The sequence below is a fragment of the Phodopus roborovskii genome, unplaced genomic scaffold, assembly GCF_943737965.1.
Source record: "Phodopus roborovskii unplaced genomic scaffold, PHOROB, whole genome shotgun sequence".
Taxonomy (NCBI): domain Eukaryota; kingdom Metazoa; phylum Chordata; class Mammalia; order Rodentia; family Cricetidae; genus Phodopus; species Phodopus roborovskii.
This window is the reverse complement of record NW_026125399.1, coordinates 32,725-54,762: the sequence shown is the minus strand read 5'-3', so window position 1 is coordinate 54,762 and position 22,038 is coordinate 32,725. Positions and strand designations below refer to the sequence as shown.

Below are 22,038 nucleotides of genomic sequence, written 5' to 3'. Positions count from 1 at the left end.
TAAGTAAATTTGATCTCTGGGACCTCTTCCCAAAGTTGCCCTCTCTGCTCCATAAGATGAGGACAGACACTCACTTTGGAACAGCGTGTGTTTGGCATATGGGAACTCTGGGCTCAACCCCAGTTTCTCTCCACCCAAACTGTTAAGACAGGAGTGAATACTAAAGAAAATGAGTGGGTATGAACCTGGCACTTAGGAGACAGGAGCAGAGGGGTCCCAAGTTCAATACCAAGCCTAGGCTACATAGTTCGAGTCCTTGGCTTTAATTCCTAGGACGAAAGCAAAAGGGGCTGATGACAAAATGTAAGGACTTCTGAAAAGAACTTTGCTTTTTATTTTATATGCATGAGTGCTTGCCTGCACCGATATTTGTGCAGCCTGTGCTTGCCTGAGTCCACAGAAGTCAGAAGAAGGTGTGGGATCTCCTGGAATTGGAGTTACAGATGGATATGAACCAGCATGTGTATACTGAGAATCAAGCCTCATCCTCTGGAAGGGCAACAACTCCTTTTAACAACTGAGCCATGTCTCTAATTTTTTTTTTTAAGTGGGAAAGAATGGTTATTAAAAGAAAGAGACTAGTTTAAGAATGATAGTAAATAACTTCTAGACTTACTCAGTTTTGTGAAATATAAGCAAAACCTAACTACCTTGGTTAAAAGCACAAGTGATTTGAGCTTCAATAGAACACTGGCTCTCAAGAAAAATGGTATGTCTTACAAAGAAACAAAGCAATTCAGTGACACTAGTTACATTATCCTGCCTCAAATTAACAATGTTTTACCAGCCAGGCACTCAGGAGGCAGAGGCAGGCCTGTGAGTTCAAGGCCAGCCTGGTCTACAAGAGCTGGTTCCCAGGACAGGCTCCAAAGCCACAGAGAAACCCTGTCTTGAAAAACAAAACAAAAAGCAATGTTTTACCTTGCCGAGATTCTTGGCACTTTCATTAACTTAAATTAAGTTGGGAAAAAGCATAATACTAATTGGAAAAGAAACTAATTATAAGTAATTGTAAGTCAAATTATATTTATACCACAATTAGTGTTTGAGGTGGTTTAGTAGGCAGTCTTTGCTTCAATAAGCAACCATCAAATAATTGAACAGCTTGTAAAACACAGAAATACTCCTTTAATCTTTATTCCAAATATAACCACATGGTCCTTGGATTACTATTATAATAAATGACATTTATCATATTCTGTCCTAAGCCCCAGTTTGAGTTAGATGTTTTTAAAACTATGGCAAAAGAAATATATGTACCTAACTCACCACACAGCTTCTTAACATACTTCATAGACCTGTGAACCCATGCTCTTGTAAGAGAAGAGCCTTCAGGGTAAGAGTTTTGCAGTGGCGTTTATTTTCTCTAAGGACAATAGGGAAAGATTGTCTTTCAATGATAGCATTTCCTTTTTTATTTCTTTCTTTCTTTCTTTTTTTTTTTTTTTTGTTTTGTTTTATTTTATTTTATATTCTTTCTTTGTTTTTGAGACAGGGTTTCTCCATATTTTCGGAGACTTGTCTTGGAACTAGTTCTATAGACTAGTCTGGACTCGAACTCAGAGAAATCACCTGCCTCAGCCTCCGGAGTGGGATTAAAGGCATGTGCTACTAACGCCAGGCTCAATGATAGTTTTTTTTTTTTCTCTAATTTACAAAATTGGAGACTTCCTCCATCCCAGTATTCATAGGGACGAATACTTAGGAAAGTAACATAACTTTGCTATCATCTTTTGCTACTTAAGGTTAAAAAAAAAAAAAAAAAAAAACTAATTCGACGCTTGACCCCTAATTTACACTTTAATTTATCATTAGTCAAAACCCTTGGGTACCTGTTTATACTATTATTATATATCCGTGAAAATCTTCTTAGGCGTTTGAGACAGTAAATTTGCGGGGTGGTGGTGATTGAAATACTTTGAATTAGTTCATCTCTTTTAAGAATAGTCAAAGAAAAACATTACCAAATAACCCCGTGTTGCACTTAATTAAGCTAGTTCCTGGAAAGTTTTGCAAACTAAAGCTCCAGCAGTTGACTTACTGGATCACGGGTTGATAAAGGAGGCTGGCTAGCCAGCTCCTAAGCTAGGCGAGGCTCACGGTGGGAGGTAGGCAGCGCCGGAGCCCTCCAAGGCTGGGCGCCACGTTGCTCTCCTCTTTTCAAATAGGAAGACAGCGCTTCTGGCTATTGTGTAAACCCGTCGAGAGCTGCACTCATTCCCACATCAGATAAAGCAGGAGCCGAATTAAAGCGCATTCCAAGCCGACCCTGGGCAACGCGTACGTCACCGACAAACGCTGAGTTTGATTGCCTTGGCTGCGTTCGTCTCAAGGAAACCCATAAAAGAGTGGTTAAAAAAAAAAAAGAAAAGAAAAAAAAAAAACAAAGAAAGAAAGATAAAACCAAAGCCCTCGGCTGAAGCGGGGAACTGCATCCCAGCCAGCACGCCACCCCAGCGGCGGCCACCGCCCCCGCCGACAGCCGCTAGGCTCCCTCGTGCTCGCGGTAACCAGCCGTGTGCAGCGTGGGGCAGCCTCGTCTAAGAGCGGCTCCCCCACACCAGCTCTACAGGCAACCGCAGCGTCCCGAGTCCCCCCGGCCGGCCAAGAGCGCGGTCTCCCGCTCGAGGGACAGCGGCAGCTCCATCTGCAACCGAGCTGCGGGCCCCCTGCACTCCCGGCAGGCCCGCCCGCCAGCCGGCCAGCCGGCCAGCCAACCGGCGCTCGGCGACGTTTGACTGACAGGGAGCTGCCCCTATGAGGCCCGAGGGCGGGGCGTGCGCGTCACTTCCTGTGCCGGCGGGGAGGACGCCTTATATAAGGTGTGCGCTCACGCAGCGCCCTCGCTTACACAGTATGGCCGGCGACATTAGCTAGCGCTCGCTCAACTCTCTCTAACGGGAAAGCAGCGGACTACAAGAGACTGAACCGTATCTGCCTCTATTTCCAACAGACTCACGTTCAACTTTCGCTCACGAAAATAGCCGGGAAGATTTTTTATTAGTCCTTTTTTTTAAAAAAAAAAGTTAATATAAAAATTATAGCAAAAAAAAAAAAAAAAGGAAGCTGAAGTTTAGCAACGCAGCTGGAACAATCCGCAGCGGCGGCGGGAGCGGCGGGAGAAGATTTTAATTTTAGTTGATTTTCTGTGGTTGTTGGTTGTTCGCTAGTCTCACGGTGATGGAAGCTGCACATTTTTTCGAAGGCACCGAGAAGCTGCTGGAGGTCTGGTTCTCCAGGCAGCAGTCCGACGCGAGCCAGGGATCTGGGGATCTTCGCACCATCCCGAGGTGGGTGCCGGGGCCGCCTGCGACCCTGCAGGCTCGGCCTCAGGTGGGGCCGCCCGGGCCGGCGGGCGGGAACCGGCTTCTCCCGCCGCCGTTGCGGGGCCGCCCGCGCCGGGGGGGAGGGGGGGAGGGGAGGGAGGCCGGCGCGGCCGCGTGCTCAGGTGACGCCGCCGGCGGGTGGCGGGGCCCGGGCGGGGGGCGCTCGGGCCTCCCGGCAGGTGTGGCGCGGGGCTGGGCGGGCCTGGGCCGCGGGGGCTGCGAGCAGGCCTCGGGCGGCGGGGTGGGGCGGGCGCGGCCGTGTCGCAGTGCTGGGCCCGACGTGCCCTGCAGCGGAGCGCCCCGGGACCCTCCGGGGCCGGCGGTCTGCTGACCTTGGGTTGTGTAACCTGTTACGGAGGGCAGGTCCGGGGGAGCGCGGGGGCTGGAGCAGAGCTCGCCTGCTCCCGCCGGGTGACGGCCGGGCAGCCCGAGGATCTGTTCAATGCCTTAAGCCTGGAGCGAAGGGACCGGGCGGCCCCACGCGGCGTCGCGCGAGGAGCTGTTGGGGGTTCCCTGCGGAGAATCGAGTCGCGCACCCGAGTGAGTGCAGCTGGTGCTGAGGATGCGTGCACCCGGCGGCGGCGGCACCGGCTGGGGGCCGGGACGCGCGGGCTCCGCCGCGATCCTCGGGGCGCTGGGGTGGCGGAGGAACCGGCGTGGTCCGGTTCATTGGAGAGGCGGACCAATGAGCTCCTGGGCCCCTTCGGGAGCCTGGCCCCAGGGTGTGGACCAATGGGCGTTTTAGGAATGTTGGTTGCGCGTTGCAACCGTCTTCTGACAAAAAGCGAGAAGCGAATCCCGGCGGCCACGTGCTGCAGACACTTTAGGGCACACTGGGAAACGCAGTTCCTACCAGTTGCTGCGGAGGTTTCCATTGTAGGTAGGGGAGATGCAGCTGCGGCCTTGTGGTCTGTTCCCAAGGCTCGTCTGCCATGTGTGCCATTTTCTGTTAACATGTTTTCACGTTAATTTCACAAGGATCACGGAGGAGCTGATCCCTTTCCACAGATGGAAAACTGGTGGTGGTGATGGGCGTCTGGGAAAGCTAGTGCTGTCGGGATTATTTCGTAGGTCTTGGTACGAACTGAATGGTGCGCTAGGAAATTACAGAAACATTCGAAAGCCTGAAATGACCTGTAACACCTTTAATAAAAAGAAGATTGTTTTCCCCAACTTAGAATGGGGCTCTAGAAATGGCTCAGTGGATAAGATGCTCTTCCGGGAGGATCCGGATTTGATTGCCGGCACCCACGTAGCATCCTACAACCATATTGTTAACTCTGGTTGGGGGGGGCCTGACGCCCTCTTCTGACTTCTGTGGGCATTGCACACGAGCAGTACAGGCCTACAAGTAGGCAACACCCATACAAATAAACTTGGGTGAGCGTTCTATGTGCCTGTTTAAAGTGTGGAGGGGAGGCCTTTTTTAAAAGAACAAGCTACTTCCAAGTGCTTGAAAACCTCAATTACTTTGTGTACAGCAACCAAGCAACTGAAATTTTTACTGCATCAGTGTGCTTTTTACATGCTTCGTAGATTTTTAACACACATTCATAAGCACTACTCTACAGCTGGCCTTAAGTAGTAGCTGAAATTTGTTCGAGAGCGCTGAAAGCTCATGATTTTTTTCAGTGACTGATTAAAAAATGAAGTCATGCACTATGAGGCTTTTAAAGAAGTGTCTGTAAAGCAGTAGGTGGTAGATAAACCTACCTAGGCAGTGTCTTAACAAGGAGTCTTTTGTAGGAGCCCTGCATCACTTCTGAAATAAACAATAACCATGGGGTAATAAGATTAAATAAACTAATACTTGAAGGTGTTAACAGTTTTTGCTTCTGTTCTCCCGGGCTGAAGCTGGGGAAGAAAACAGTATTAGTGATATAAAACGCTGTGTATTAAAAACATAGCAATTCGATGTTTGGTTTTTTTTTTTTTTCTCTTCTCCCCGAGATAGGGTTTCTCTGTATTGCTTTGGAGTCTGTACTAGAACTAGCTCTGTGTACCAGGCTGAACTAGAGATCCGCCTGCCTCTGGGATTAAAGGCGCTTGCCACCAATGCCAGCTCAGGCCTGCTAGTTTTAAGAAAGACCCAATTGGACTATTTTTGCTTTCCAGCAAAAGCAGGAAATATATATTCAGATGAAGACTTGAATTTTAATAGCATTTTTGTGATAACTTCCAAACTGGAAACAGTTCACTAAAGGGAGGTGGTTAGAGATTGGTGGCACACCAATCATGCAGCAGGATGCTACCCAACAATAAATGAGCCACTTATATATACCACATGAGTATGCTGAAAAGAAGCCAGGCAAGCGTACATGCTGTAAGATCTCATTTCTGTAAAACAGGTGCAAACTAATCAGACAAAACTGGTCAGTGGTGGACTGGAGGCCTTAAAAGGGAGGGATGGATTGCAAAGATGCAGGAAGAGCCTTTCAAGAATGCATTGCTGGGTCAGGGGGTGGTGGCTCACGCCTTGAATCCCAGGACTTGGGAGGCAGAGGCAGGTGGATCTCAGAGTTTGAGGCCAGCCTGGTCTACAGAGTGAGTTCCTGTAGGCAGAGGCAGGCAGATTGAAGACTTGTCTTCAAAGGCAAGATCCAGGGTGGCCAGGGGCTACATAGACACACATATAAGGATGTGTTGCTGAATGAAACACATCTTTTTGTGTTTGTAAATTTCAGTCTTGCAAAAATTTAGTTGTCAAAGGTATTTGCTGAGCAAGCCTGGGAAATCTGAATTTCTTTATCCTAGAATCTCACATGAAGTTGGAGAGAAACACTTCTCAAGAGTTGTCCTCTGATGGACACTAGTACATTGTGGTATGCATGCCAGGCACACATACACAATAATGATAACATTTGGTGGGTGTTGTGACATGCCCCATAATCCTGGGGCTTAAATACAGAGGCCATGGATCTGTATGAGCTTGCCACTTGCCTGGTCTGCAAAGTGAGACCCAGACCCTGATGACACCACCCCCCCATCCCCCACCCACTGAATTCAGTCTTGTATCTTTTTGGAGATGCTGTTTAGGAAGTAACATGAACTTTGGATTCACTTATCTTTTTCTTTCATTTTGTTTTATTTTTGAGGTGGTGTCTTATTTGTATGCTACAGCCAGTCTTCTTGCTGGGATTTGAGGTTTGTGCCACTTGCTGAGCCTACTACTAACCTGTAATCCCGTCGGGAGACTGGGGCCTTAGGATTTCAGGGGCTTAATAGGGTTAGTGTAGGCAAGAGACCTAGGGCTGACAAGGTAGATCGCTCACATCACAGTTGGCTAAGTTCTAGGACTTGAACTTGATCCCTCTAACCCAGTACAGAACCTGTGTCTGTTTTTTAAGTTTGTACTTGTAACCATGCCAAGGGAGGCAGGGGCAGGTAAGAGATGGGCTGAATAATAATAAACCCTGTGTGAAGGAAGACAGACACACTCCTAAATTATCATCTGCCTACCGTGCTTGTGTCCCTTACAAGGGTGCACACATTAAGTTTAGTTTGGGTAAAGTTTTCCCTGATAACTATTTTAAAACCCTATTTTAAAAATCTTTGCTAATCTCAATCTGGAAAATGTTTCTCTGGTGAAGGTTTTTAGAGTATTTAAAGTGCAGGGACCATGGGCGTGCATAGGCTTTGGTTATTATTATGGGGGTGCACTTGAATTTGGTGCTGGTAGAGGTAAGAAGGGATTGTCAAGGTTATCAGAAATCCTCCCGTTTCTGCATACTGAGTGCTGGGACTGAAGTTGTGCCACCAGGCCTGACTCCTGATCCATCTCCTCCTCCACCCTCCCCTTTTTGTTAAGCGGCTCTGAGCTCACTTGTTATTTATTTGACTGCTGTCATACGGTATTGAAGTGTGGTGGTGGTGTACACATTAAATCCCTCAACTTACAATGCATTGCCAGAAACCCTTTAGTTTGATGAGTGGCTCCCTGCTCCAACTACTGCTGTGTTGTACTGCGCTATTTTTTGGCTCTGTGGGTCAAATACAAACTTGGGTGCTATAGTGCACTGAGTCACACTGTTGCCCCAGCTCTCTATCTTAAGCATGCATACACTGAAGTCGCACCAGAGAAAATAATGAGTTATGTTTAGATGCTTGGTGCCCTTGGAGGCCGGAAGGCAGCATCAGATCCCCTGGAACTGGAAGGGGGGCCAGTTGTGAGCAGTCATAATAACTGCTGTGTTTGGTTACTTTTGACACAAGAACGACCTCAGAAACAGACTGTAGTCAAGCAGTGTGCTCGCTAATTTGGTGGCTTCTGTTGAATTTTAAACAGTGACTTGGTAAACTGAACTTTGAAACCAGCCATTTTACTTGGGAAGTGATATGTAATGTAATCAGATTTGTAGATTACGATCTCTGGCTGCCTTTCTCAGATCTGACCGTAGAATCCCTGTACCATCGTTTCTACTAACTTTTAGTGACTGGAGTGTAGCTCTCCTCTTGGTCTGATTTCATTCTGTCTGCCTCCTGGTGCTGTTGTTTCCTTGTGTAGGTTTTAGCTTGTGAAGCCGGGCACCAGGCATGTATGTTGGGCACTCATATCCAAAATGTAGTACAAATAATAAAATATCCAGAGTCAAATATGGAGGTTAAAGCTGAAAATCAGTGAAGCAAAGCAGACAGCCACTAGGTCTTACCTCAGACTGAAAGTGATCGGGCTCCACAAATCCTCATCTGGCTGCAGACTGAAAGCCAAATACCTGACTGAGACCCTGAGCTCACCAGTGCTGGGATTAAAGGTGTGTACCACCACTGCCTGACCCCTGTGTCTGTGGCTAGCCTTGCATACTTTTCTCCAGACAAGCTTATTAGGTCATAAACTACATCACCACAGCAGAATAAGTCTCTTAGAGATAGTCTGTAACATATGTATACCTAATGCAGTATAAAATGATAAATAGTAATGATGTGGAGCAAAAATGAAGGTCTGTAACGTTCCATGTGGGGTTTGGGAGTCAGCCCAGTCCTGTGAGAGTAGGCAGTACTTACCCATTGAGCCATCTCCCCGGCCCCTCCTCCTGACTTAGGTGGAATGGTAGAGTGTGTGACTGCTTAATGTTAATGCGCCCCCATTCCTGCATTTGATGGAGTTTCTCCCCCCCCCTTTTTTTTTTTTTTTAAGCTATTATAAGTTATACTGGGAGTCTAGTATTCTTCTGGATGTGCTGGGGTGGGGTTCTATACTGTTTCCATAGTAGCTGCTCACTTTGAGGAGAGCTGGAATTGGGTCTTGTATATGTGAGACTGGCCGGGCAGAGCTGCTCTAGCCTCTGCACTGCTGGGTGATGAATAAGCATGCTGTGAGCATATTCACAGGTGCCTTGTCTGGACAGCTCAGTTCTATTGGTGGGGTCCAAGTAACTGCTTCCTCCATCTCAGCAATCCAGCAGGCTTCTTCCTCAACTAGCAGTGATGCTTAGAGTAGTAGCCCTGGTTTTTTCTGTCGTGCAATGAAATGTCGTAGCTATGAAGGTACATACAGCCAGAGGCTCAAAGAAAGAAATCATGTGGCAAGAAGAATTTCTGTGGAAAGATTTATATACCTACTTTTATAAATAATGCCTTATTGGGACCTACAGTAAGTAGTCTGTTCCTGTATAAATAACATCTATGGTTATTTTTGTCTAGTAAAGTCAGAACTGGGTAGTTTAAGTACTCCTTTATCTGCTAGCTGACTTTTTTTTTTTTTTTAAGAGGGGAGGTTTTATTGCTATCCACGTGCAGGAAGATGACAGGACTTTATAGTTGGCTAAGACGTTTCTGAGTTAGGTGTTTATCTGTTTAGGAAGTTCAGTGGAGGTGGTAATAATGGTTGAAGGTGTGTGCTTTATTCCTAACCCTGTACCAAGATTACTAGTCTATATGAACTGTTTCGCCAAGTTGGTCTGTTATAAGTCTTGATAGTACAGATTTTAAGCATAGCATTCAAATAGCCAGCAAAGCCAACCCATTAGGATCACATACTAGTTTAATGATTAGAAATGATTAAATCATTGAAGCTTAATGAAAACAAATAAGATGTCCTATGTGTATGTAGGGTGGGTTGGTTGGCTGTTTTGTGTTTTCTCTCTCTCTCTCTCTCTCTCTCTCTCTCTCTCTCTCTCTCTCTCCTCTCTCTGTGCCTTGGCTATCCTGGAACTAGGTCTTGTAGACCAGGCTGGCCTTGAACTCACAGAGATCTACCTGCCTCTCCGCCTCCCAAATGCTGGGATTAAAGGTGTGAGCCATCAATGCCCAGCTATGGAAGTAACTTTAAATAATTAAAAGAGCTGGGTGTCAGCTTACACCTTTAATCCCAGCATTTAGGAGGCAGAGGCAGACTGATCTCCAAGTTCAAAGCCAGCCTGGTCTATAAAGCAAGTTGGGACAGACAGGGCTGCACAGAGACCCTGTCTCAAGTTGAAACAAAAAAGATTGTGATTTTTAAAAAGTACATATTCTTTGCTTATGAGAGTAAATGGAGGGTTGGAGAGATGATTCCATGGTAGAGCCATGGCTGCTGTTCCGGTAGACACAGGTTGGATTCCCCGCTGTGGCAGCTTAGAACCATGTGATGGCCTCTCTTGGCCTCTGGGAACTATACACATGTTGTATGCAGACACATTCGGGCAGGATAGCCTATGCACATAAAATAAGTAAGTTTTTTAAGTTAAAAGGGGGTGGGTGGGTCAGTGTGGTGACACACTGTAATAAGAGGCAGGCAGACTTCTGAGTTGGGGGCCAGCCTGTGTACGTAGAGAGTTCCAGGCTAGTCAGGGCTACCCAGTGAAACACCGAAATAAATGCTGTCTCATTGTCTGTTTAAAATCTGTCTTCTTAAGAGACTGGAAATAAAACTCAGTGGTAGAGTGCTTGCCTTTCACGGTTCCATCTCTTAACAATGGAGGACAAAGAGTAAAGTCGTAAAGTCTGGTAGAAATCGTGCTGTTGTTAATTGTGGGTTTTGTTGAATAACAGATCGGAGTGGGATGTCCTTTTGAAGGATGTGCAATGCTCAATCATAAGTGTGACGAAGACTGACAAACAGGAAGCTTATGTACTCAGGTGAGTCCTAAGAGATCATCCACCTTTGTGAAAAACCACCCTTCTCTCCAGAGTCTGTTTTCCTGTTTTATGAATGTGGTAGGAAGTGTGATTGTCTTGTTTGTAGATAGGATTTCTTAGGCCTTGCCTAGCTGCTCTTAGTGACAATTGCCATGTTTTCCACATAGTTAACAGCAGTGTCTGTTGGATGAAAGAAAAACATTGTATTCTAATACCCACCCCACCCCCTCTGCCCCAATTTCTGACAAGGTACGAAATTTTGCTTCATTACATCGAGTTGTTGTATTAGTATATAAAGGCCATTAACCTTTTAAAATTGGGTACAAGGTTGCTTTAACCAATAAATGCTCGGAATGCTTGGCTTATACTGTGGTCCTTGGGCCTTACATTAAATAATGTAATATCTGATTTTTTTTAACCAAGTCTGTTTGGCATATACAAAAGTTTGTCAAAATGCTTACTGTGCGCCGTGCCAATTATATAATGATGTACAAAACTACAAGGGCAGTGGTGTCCAAGAGAAGGTAAAGTTACTTATTTAGTAAATAGTGGTTAGTACATATATACCAGCCATTACTTGGCTAGGCTGCTGTATTGTATCCAGGCATAAGAATGAATGTGAATACTATTTACTCTAAAGAAAAAAAGAAAATTAGACTAGGAATGTATTTAAGCAAGGTCACATAATCTCAGGGGTAATGCATGTACTCCCACGTGTTGAGACCCTAACCAGTAATTGTGTATGTGTGTTTAGAGAGAGGAGAGTAAACATCAGGAGATGTGAGGATGACTAACGTTTTTTCTAGTTCTGGTTTGTTGTGGACTGTTAGGTTTCGGTGGATAAGTACGTGATGCTGATGAGTGCAGTCTCAGTGGCACACGCTGAGGTGATGCCCTTGTGCTCTTCTCTTACAGTGAGAGTAGCATGTTTGTCTCCAAGAGACGTTTCATTTTGAAGACATGTGGTACCACCCTCTTACTGAAAGCACTGGTTCCCCTCTTGAAGCTTGCTCGGGATTACAGTGGGTTTGACTCGATTCAAGTAAGTGCTCTCGGACACTGTTCAAAACTGATTGGTGATAGTGGCTTCTGTTTGCCTGGATTTACATATTTTACGTCAAAGAAAGGGCTGTCATTAAAATCTTGGGATTTTGGTTTCTTTGCGCCTGTGGTTGGGCCTGAACTCAAGGCTTCCACATATGCTAGTCAGATGTACTTGGTCTGTGCTTCTGACCCCATTAATAGACACTATATTTATTTTATTCTGCATTCCAGCTTAGAAAGAACGTTGCAGTAGCGAAAATGTACATATTCGTATCATTCTGGTAGCTCATTTGTGTGCTTCATTCACAATTGCAACTTGAAACGTTTGTAAAGTTTTTTTGCTGTCTTTTCTATGTGTGTAGGTTAAAAACACATCTTAAAAGATCTCTCTCTCTCTCTCTCTTTAAGAGCTTCTTTTATTCTCGTAAGAATTTCATGAAGCCTTCTCACCAAGGGTACCCACACCGGAATTTCCAGGAAGAAATTGAGTTTCTTAATGCAATTTTCCCAAGTAAGTAGAAATAGAACATAGTAATTCTTGTCCTTTATTTTTTCCTGTTTGGTTGGTTGGTTGGTTTTGGTTTTTTCCGAGACAGAGTTTCTCTGTGTAACAGCCCTAGCTGTCCTGGAACTCACTCAAGGTAGGGACACAACCATTTTAGGGGTAGATTGGTTTGTTGTTGTTGTGTGTTGTCATTGTTTTTGTTTTTCTGTTTACCTGGATAGTATAAAGATTTCAGACAAATTTAAGTTGTATTGTACACTTACAAACATAATGTTAGTGCTGGTAAGATGGACAGAATGTCCCGGGAAGCAAGGCAATGTGGCATGTGCCTGTAGTGTAGTCCTAGTTACTAAGTGGACTGAAGGAGCTCCTGAGCCCAAAGATTCAAGGCCAGTCTGGGCCAGATAACGAGAGCTTGCTTCAAAACTGCAGCTGGAGAGTGCACAGTTGTAAGTTGCTTGTTACACAAGGGTGCAGAATTGCTCTCCAGTACCTGCATTTATTTATAAGAGCAAACCAGCCAGCTGTGGTGGTGGGAGTTTGTAAAGCAGAGACTTTAGATTGATTCTGCCGCTCATGGCCTAACCTGTTCTGCAGACTTGAGGCCAGTGTCTCAGAAATGACATAGGTGGCTCTATCTCTAAGATAGCTTAGTGACGTCGCAAAACAACTTACAGGAATGAGTCTAAAGGTGAAAATGTGAGGGGTAAGGTGTGTGTAGCTCACATGGTGGTGAATGCACACTTAACAAGTGTGTGAGGCCCTAAATTTGATCTTGAACACTTGAAGAAATAAAAAGACTTCAGACATTTGACAATAATTTATGACCTCAAGTACTACACGTGTCATTTCCAAGTTGGTTTACTGTGCTAAGGCAGCTCTTGAAACAGTTTGGGGAGGGTATGTAAGTAAAACGGCTTATATTAATTAGAAGAATAAAAAAAGTATCCAGTTCTCTGTCCTGTGGGAGTTGTGTGAAGGTGAACTGTGTATTCTCAACAATTTAGGTCCATCTACAAATAAGAATGTCCGTGTTGGACAAGGAAAAAAATGTGTTTCAGAGCAAAGGGGAAGGACAGGGTGAAGTGAGCTCTTGTAGGGGCCTGGGTTTGGTTCCTGGTGCCCACACTGTGGTGGGTCTGACCTGTGGGCACACAGTACTGTGTGTGCCAGCAAACTCACATATGCAGCAAACCTTTAAACAGGAGACCTAAGGAGAAGACTTTTCCTCCTTAGAATTCACCCACTTTGATTTTATTTCCCTTCACTGATGGTGTGGGGTTGTTTGGTTGGTTGGTTTTTCAACACAGTTTCTCTGTATTGCTTTGGAGCCTGTCCTGGAACTTGCTCTGTAGACCAGGCTGGCCTCAAACTCACAAACTCGCTGCCTGCCTGCCTCCCGAGTGCTGGGATTAAAGGTGGGGTGCATCACCAACACCCTGCTCACTGATGGTGTTTTAATAGGTGGCAATAACACTGTTTACTGAGTGGCTGATAATGAACTGTCGTATTCTGTGGATTTTTTTTTAAAGTATTTTCTTTCCTCACAGATGGAGCAGCATATTGTATGGGGCGTATGAATTCTGACTGTTGGTATGTAATTTTTTTTGTTTGTTTTTTTGTTTTGTTGCCCATGTATGGGTTTTTTGAGGCAGCAGCAGTATTGTTTTAAGCTAGACCTGCCAGCCCATGCTTATTAATCCTAGCTACTCTGGAGGCTGAGGTAAGAGGAACAAGGCAGCAGAGGCAGCATATATAGTAAGACAAAATAAAAAGGGGAGGATGGGAGGTGTGGTTTGGAGGTAGAAGGAGTGTGTGGATTCACTGCCTTATCTGCATTCCTGGGTGCTTGGCCGCTATCCTCTGGAGTTGTTCAACCACCTAGAACCCTTGAAGAAAACTGACTATTATTTCCTCAGAAGCTATCAGTTGTCCCTGGGTTTTCTGTTAATGTTTGGGACTCATGGTTGTGTGGGCCAGTGATCCTGTCCAGCCCCCACCACTCCAGGCTAGAATGTTGACTGGCTTGATCATATGCAGGCTAACTACACAGCATGGCCATTGTGCGAGGGCTTATGGACTTCTTCTTTTGATGTTTTGAGACAGGGTTTCCCTGTGTATCCCTGGTAGTTCTGGAACTTGGATCTGTAGACCATGCTGGTCTTGAATCCTCAGAGACCCCACCCACTTTTTTGTCTCCCAAGTGCTGGGCATGGGGGTTCTTAAAAGAATCGTGTAAGGTTTCTTCTAAACTGTCAGCTCTGTTATGTTTTACTTCTTTATAGGTACTTGTATACTTTGGATTTCCCAGAGAGCCGAGTAATCAATCAGCCAGACCAAACCCTGGAAATTCTGATGAGTGAGCTTGACCCAGCAGTTATGGACCAGTTCTACATGAAAGACGGTGTTACTGCAAAGGATGTCACTCGTGAGAGTGGAATTCGTGACCTGATACCAGGTTCTGTCATTGATGCCACACTGTTCAATCCTTGTGGCTACTCAATGAATGGAATGAAATCGGATGTAAGTAACTAGACTCTCCAATAGTTACTTTTTCATTTGTTTTTTTCCTTTCTCTTGCTAATGACAATAAAACTTTTCTCGAAGGGAACATATTGGACTATTCACATCACTCCAGAACCAGAATTCTCTTATGTTAGCTTTGAAACAAACCTAAGTCAGACCTCCTATGATGATCTGATCAGGAAGGTTGTGGAAGTCTTCAAGCCAGGAAAATTTGTGACCACCTTGTTTGTTAATCAGGTAATTTGACTTCTGTTTTGTTTTCTTTTACCATATTAGGAACTGTATCCATGGTATTGCACATGCTAGACAAGCACTTCCCAGCCAGGAGTAACAGAGCCTCAAATTAAAGGGGATAATGGGAACCGCCGGGTGACAGCTGCGCCTGGTTAGTAACGGCGCCATTCACAGGGGCTATTGTAGGCAGAGAAACCTTACGTACTTAGGTAATTTTCAGCAGTTTTTGTTCTGCATAACACCTGTTAGCAAGCTACTGTTATACTGGTGCTCCCTGTTGGCAACAGCAGCTGACTCAAAACACACCAAAGAATCTACAACCCATGCCTGGCCTCAGAGCATGCGTGCACAAGGGCACATCCACAGTAGTCATACAAATAAGACAGTCATCATGTCCTTACTGTTTGGACTGGAAGTACTAATGTTTGTTTCCATTTTTCCCCAGAGTTCTAAATGTCGCACAGTGCTTTCTTCACCCCAGAAGATTGAAGGTTTTAAACGTCTTGATTGCCAGAGTGCTATGTTCAATGATTACAATTTTGTTTTTACCAGTTTTGCTAAGAAGCAGCAACAGCAGCAGAGTTGATTAAGAAAAATGAAGAAGAAAAAACGCAAAAAGAGAAGACACACAGGAGGTGGTGGCTGCTTTCTAGATGTTGATACTGGGGTGCGGGTTCTCCATGGCCACCACCTTGTAGTTGCAGAAAGCCCTAGGTGTAATGATAGTGTAATCATTTTGAAGTGTATGCATTATTATATCAAGGAGTTAGATATCTTGCATGAATGCTGTCTTCTGTGTTTAGGTGTCCTGTGCCACTCTTGCTGTGGAATTGAAGTGCATGTAGAGAAGAATGTTGACTGTGTGAATCTTTACGACACTTGTGACAATGATTCGATTTGGTTTATGCACAGTGTAATATTTCTGCAGGCATCGTCCAAAATCCCCCACAGACAAGGCTTTCGTCCTCATTAGATGCTGGTCTCAGCTGACCATCTGCGACTGTTCTATTAAATTGCTTCTATTCTCCTGGACAAATAAGTGCTGTTGGTTGAATGTCTGTCCCACCCGCTGTCTTGCTGTGAGAAGTGGGAGAGATGTGGCTGGAGCTCGGATCCTGTCCCAGTGATCTGGCTGCCAAGCCTGATGAGTTTGTCTTCAAGACCGACTTCCATAAGCTGTCCTACAAGGCAGCCGTGTGCGCCCCTCCTCGCAGGACATTTCTTCTATTAAGTGTGCAGTAAATGCTGGCCATAGTGTCAAGTATGAATGCATAGGGAATAAAAATGCTCTGGCACTCAGTCTGTAGGGGAAACCATCATTGAAACAATGGCTGGGCAGGCTGTGGTGGCGCACGCCTTTAGTCCCAGCATAACAGGCTGTGGCACTAAAAAGACTGACTTAAGAGGAAGGAAACGCACTTAACAAAAAATGAAGCGAGCTGAGTTAAAGAGGGTTTGGAAGGTGCTAGAGTAGTTAGATGAAAGATTAGAGGTTGTATGCTTAGCATAAAGTAGCAGTAAATAAATCAGGTGTGCTGTGAACACACTGAGGCAGCATGTGACAGGTTTTAATTCTGGTTCCTGTATATTGATTAAAACCAAGAGGGTGAGTGAACCAGAGTCCCAGCACCTAAGGTGGTTTGTAACGCCCCAGCTCCAGGAGGTCCAAAGCCTGGTTTAAGACAAAAGTCTACCAGTATTATGATTCCTCCTAATCTCGATTTTGACAAAGTGTGACCTCCCTTCAATTCATGAAAACACGCCCTAAAGAAACAGACCTCAGTACTATGCAGTGAACTAGCAACAGACTGGAGGGAGAGCTAGCATGTCCTCCAAAAGCAAGTAGTACACAGTGGTACCTGCTCTACTCAAAAGTCTTAGGACAGACAGTAAAATGAGCCTTAACAGGACTGTGCGTTTGAGGCCGGCCTGGCCTACATAGTGCCCTCCAAGACTAGATAGACCCTGTTTAAAAAGCTTTACCCCAGCACTGGAGAAGCAGATCTCTCAAGTTTGGAAGCCAGCCTGGTCTACAGAGCTAGTTCCAGGGCAGCCTCCAAAGCCACAGAGAAACCCTGTCTCAAACAATAATAAAATAAATGCACGCAGGAGGATATACAGAACACTAGGAGCAGGACAGGCTCAAGGCGTTCGGGTTTTCAGAGTGTTAGCTGCTGAGTTTCAGTGCAATCGCAGGGGAATGGAGAGATGATTCCATAGCTAAGAGCACAAGACCTAGGTTTGAGTCTCAGCCCCTGCATGGCAGGTCACAGTCTACTGCGACTCCAGTTCCTGGTGAGCCTATGCCCTCCTTTGGTCTCTGCAGGCACCAGGCATGCAACTATTGTATATACATGCAGGCAGAACGTGCATACATGTAAAATCAGTCGATCATAAATGCAGTCTAAATGGAAACAACTATCCAACACTGAGAAGAGAGTGGGGTGCAGCAAGGACATGGAGCTGTACAACATGCTCACAATAGCTGGAGATCATTGAACACCGGAAAGGAACGCCACCCATTTGTGGGACAGTATTGGAAAAAGTCCCAGGGCCAGGGCCTGAAGGGCAGACCCCAGATGCTCCTAAAGACCCCACCAACACCCACGTGGGGAGCCTCAAAGACAAGGTAGATGCGTACTTGCCTGGCAATGAGCAGGCTGCCATCTGGGCATTTCATGACCCCTAGCTCAGACTGTTAATCCCGAAGATGAGCTAATGACTAGATATACTCTTGACATCTAGTAGACAAGAGTTACAAGGATGAGACCCCCCCAGGGAACCACAAACAAATGAAGATCGGTCAGTAACCCCTCACTACATGCAGAGTGAGCTCGACAATTGGACAACGTGGACTGTGGTAGCATTCTAGACTAGGTGTAAGTCACACCCATCAACACCATTCTACCCCACTCCTGGAAGAAATTCTCAATAGCTAGAAAAAGCCCAGAATGGGCTCCTACTCCTTCAATCCCAGCACCTTCAGGAGGCAGGGGTAGGTGGATCCTTGTGAGTTCAAACCCATTCTGGTCTACATAGTGATTTTTCAGGCAAGCTAGAACTATATAATAAGACCTGTCTTGAAGAAAGAAAAACAGTTGGGTAGTGGTGGCTCATACCTTTAATTCCAGCACTAGGGAGGCAGAGGTAGGTAGATCTCTGTGAGTTCGAGGCCAGCCTGATCTACAGAGCTAGTTCAAGGACAGCCGGAACTGTTCTACAGAGAAACCCTATCTCTAAGAACCAAAAGAAAGAGATACGATGTCACCTTTTCCTTAAAAGAATCTAAAGATTTAAGGGTGTGGGAGTGCACACGCACACCCCCTAAGCTCTGGTACCTGAAGAGGCTAGAGTTACAGGCAGTTGTGAGCCACTCCACACTCTTTGAGAGCATGTGCTCATTCTGAACCTCTGTGTTGTCTCTTCTGGCCTAACGTGTGTTCCGTTGGATGTGTGCCAACAATGCTGCAACGGAGCTGTTGAAAACTCCTGAAAGTTAAATACTGTGATCAAGAACTCCCCGAGAAGCTGTGTCTGCAAAGACTGGAGCTCCAAGGATGTGGAGAGGTTGGGATGTTGCAGGTCCAGACCCTAATTACCTTATCTTAGGCTAGCTTTAGCTCTGCAAATAACCATTCTTTCCCTGGCCCACCTCTGTGTTGGAACTAACATGCTGTGACTAATAGATTTCTTTTTTTAATCTTTTGGGACCCGTTAACTTAGCAGACCACTGACTTCCACAACTCAAAAGCTAAGAATGTCATCTAACAGCAGCCGAGGCCTATGTGCTCGCTGATGTATTTTAACCTGCCTTGATTAGAGCTGGCTTTGTTCTGAAAAATGGTAACAACTTCATGAAATTGCTTCCATGTTGAAACATGGAATTTGGAGTATCCTCAATCTGTGTTCCCAGACCATGGTCACTGGAAATTTAATTCCCAAAACAAAATATATTCCCCCCCCTCTCTCCGCCTCCCTCCCTCCCTCGTGTTTTTTGGGGGAAGGATTTCAGGTAGCCCAGGCTGACCTTGAACATGCTAAGTAGCTAAAGCTGGCCTTGAACCTTGGGCCCTCCTGCTTCTAACCCCCATTTGAGCACCGTGCTTGTTAAAATCCCTGATTAAGTTGACCGTTCTCCTTTTCACAAAATGCTTTTCACCGTCCAAATTTTGTTTGGAACCCAGTGGAGCGATCGGATTTAAAATGTGGTGCAGGCTGTCCTGTCAGAGTGTGTTAGTTGTACAAGAGTGCACAAAACCCCTGCGGCCTGTGGGTGGAGGTTGGCCACCACCGAACCTGTTTAACACAGAGTCTATTGTAAGGAGTGAAACTGCCTGGGGCACTCTGTGAAACCTTATCTGGAGATTTTTGATAGCTGAGTTTTTCCCACATTAGCCAGAGGCCAACAATCCTTTCAATTCCCTTATTTTCAAACAAGCACCAAAACTTCACTGGTCCCTTCCCCTGTGTACCCATGCACACACATACTTTTTCTTCAAATATCAATTTAGTAGACATGTCAGTACATTAAAAGTGTGTTGAACCTCTCCATTCCCTGGCGTCTGCTTGCCATTTTATGCTCATTTAATTTTCCTGTTGACTCATACATAGAGTGTGCATATTGAACACATAAGCATGTACATTGTACAAAAGGGTATACAGTGAAGTGTCCCTCACCACCGTCCCCTACCCACACTCTTTCTCTCAGATGTGACCCGTTTGGCCATTGCTGGTGAGTTCTAGGAGTTTGCCCACGGTGTGTATACCGGCAAGGCGTGTGTGTGTTTTGTACACAGCATGGAAAGTTAGTGTCTCGGTTTACAAAGGAAACAACAAAGGTTAAATCATTAACAGGCTCATGTTTTAAATTCAGCTAAGTTTGCTGGTCTCGGGACTCAGGCCTTTAACTGCAGCAGCTGGAAGACTGAGGAAGGAGAACTCTGAGTTTGGGTTATTTAGTGATCACCTGTTTCAGAAGACATACGGTCTTCTGTATCCTGTAACAAAATAAAAACAAATGTCATCTCAAAAGAAATAAGAATTATCTGATTCTGGAGCCAAATATTTTAAGTGGCTATGGCCTGGGAACACAGATACCAGTCATCCACCTGCCTCTGCCTCCTGAGTGCTGGGCCCTCTCTCCCTCCTCCCTCTTTCAACGGGGGCTCTCTCTTAAGTAGTTCCTGGCTGTCCAGGGACTTGCTATGTAGATCAGGCTGACCTCAAATTCACAGAGCTGCACCTGCCTTTGCCTCCTGTACCCTAAGATTTAAAGCATGGCCAGGCCACTATGCCAGCCTCTGTCTCTATTTCGATATTTTAAGTTTTTACATAATTTTCTATTGTAAGTTTTTGCATAATTTTCAGTTGTGTGTATCCTGACTACACTGTTTTAAGTGCACTATGCTGCCAGCAACATAGATGAGTGTCCTTCCACAGTGTTACACTGAGGTTGGGAGATGGCCCAGCAGTTAAAGGGCACTGACTTCCCTTCCAGAGGATCCTAAGTTCTCAGCATCCATGTTGGACAGCTCACTCTGCCTATAACTCTAGGTCCAGAGGGATCCAACAACCTCTGGTCTCTGGGAACACCTGCACTCACATATACACTTAAAAATAAAGTAAATATTTTTTTAAAAAATTACTGAATAAGAGTAAATTTACAAGATTTAGCCATTTCCATAACAGCATACTCATAACATAATCGGCCCACCTTGGTAACCCTGGCTGAGGCAAACGCTGGTTCTTTTATTCCATTTTTTTAAACAATTTATTTATTGTATTATTTTGTGTGTATAGACATGTTTCCAGCACTATCTGTGCACTGTGTGCATGTGTGGTACCCTCAGAAGTTGTGAGCTGCCATGTGGGTGCTGGGAATCAAACCCGGATCCTCTACAAGAGCACCAAGTGCTCTTAACCACCGAGCCAACTCTCCAGCCTCTGACCTTTCTTCAAAGATTATTTTATTTGTATTTATGTGTGTATGTCCGTGCCAGTATATGTCATGTGTGTGGGGGAGATGAACTTAGAGGCCAGCTGGAGTGACAGACGGCTGTAAGCTACCACATACCCAATGTGGGTACTGAGAACTGAACTCAGATTCTCCGGAAGAGCCATACATACTCATAACTGCTGAGCCATTGACCCAGCCCCTTTATTGCAATCCTAGACGCTAATATCAACCCTCAAGTCACACAGAACACAATAACTCTACGTATCTATATGAACACATGAGGTTCAGGGGTTTCAGAAGTGGGCTGAGACACTACTGGGAAGGAACTGCAGCCGGAGCAGCTGGAGCAGCTGGAGTCAGGGCTTGAGTGAGTCCAGCTGTGAAATGAAAGGTCAAATTGGGATTCAGGGCAGGAGACAGGAGTAGTACAGAGTGGGCGGGGCCAGGTCCAGCCAGGTGAACTGAAGGATGGGTAAGCAGTCAAAGAGGCTGCATTACCTGTAGGGGTCTGTCTTAGTCACTGTTCCGCTGCTGTGAAGAGACACTAGAGGCCACAGCAACTGTTACAAAAGGAAACATTTAATCAGGGGTTTGCTTACAGTGTCAGAGGCTCAGTCCATTATCAGCGTGGCAGGGAGCATGGAGGGACACCGGCAGACATGTGCTGACCAAGTAAGGAGAGTTCTACATCCTGACCCACGGGTGTGGGGGGGAGAGAACTGAAGCCTACCCCTCAGTGGCACAAACCTTCCACCAGGCCACACCCACTCCACCAGGCCACGCCTCCTGATACTTCTCAAGCTGTGCCTCTCCTTGGCGTTGCAGGGACAGGTGTCCATCATTTCATGGGGTCCAAGTGAGGGAGTGTCTTAGTTAGGGTTTCTATGGTCTTTTTATTTTACGTGCATTGATGTTTAGTCTGCATGTCTGTGTGAGGGTGTCAGAAGCCCAGGAACAGGAATTACGGACAGGTGTGAGCTGCTGTGTGGGTGTTGGGAATTGGATCCCAGTCCTCTGAATGAGCACCCACATGGCAATTCACAACTGTCTGTAACTCCAGGTCCAGGGGACCCAACACCCATGGCAAAACACCAATGCACATAAATAAAAATATTTAAATTTAAAAAAACTGGTTTCACAACTACTTTATAGCACTCGGTAAGAGATCATCCAATGATACTATCTATCTACCTGCAAGACAGTACACACGAGATGCGCAGGAGATACGGATAAGGCTGTCTGCCCTCCAAGAGTACAGTGTATCGGAGCCTGACCACATGTGGACATATGCCCAAGGAAGGAGAAACTCAGCAAGCTGGAGTCCCGATAGCGATAGGAACCGGGACTTCCTGACAGCCATTCTAGGTTATCTCCAGGTCACAGCAAGCTCC

The 22,038-nt window shown here is 45.6% G+C and overlaps 1 protein-coding gene across 1 annotated transcript; it reads left to right on the top strand.

Moving 5' to 3' along the window:
* Positions 1-2,834: 2,834 nt before the first annotated feature.
* On the top strand, positions 2,835-15,703 carry LOC127215251 (S-adenosylmethionine decarboxylase proenzyme). The gene is made up of 8 exons (XM_051175635.1): positions 2,835-3,290; positions 10,296-10,382; positions 11,298-11,424; positions 11,835-11,937; positions 13,482-13,524; positions 14,217-14,454; positions 14,539-14,694; positions 15,137-15,703. The coding sequence occupies exons 1-8, from the start codon at positions 3,181-3,183 to the stop codon at positions 15,275-15,277; spliced, it is 1,005 nt and encodes a 334-aa protein (XP_051031592.1). The 5' UTR covers positions 2,835-3,180; the 3' UTR covers positions 15,278-15,703.
* Positions 15,704-22,038: the final 6,335 nt, after the last annotated feature.

Coding starts and splice junctions, on each gene's coding strand:
- LOC127215251 (XM_051175635.1), top strand. CDS start 3,181: ATGGAAGCTGCACATTTTTTCGAAGGCACCGAGAAGCTGCTGGAGGTC. Junction 10,383..11,297: donor CAGGAAGCTTATGTACTCAG/GTGAGTCCTAAG, acceptor CTTCTCTTACAG/TGAGAGTAGCATGTTTGTCT. Junction 11,425..11,834: donor GTGGGTTTGACTCGATTCAA/GTAAGTGCTCTC, acceptor TCTCTCTTTAAG/AGCTTCTTTTATTCTCGTAA.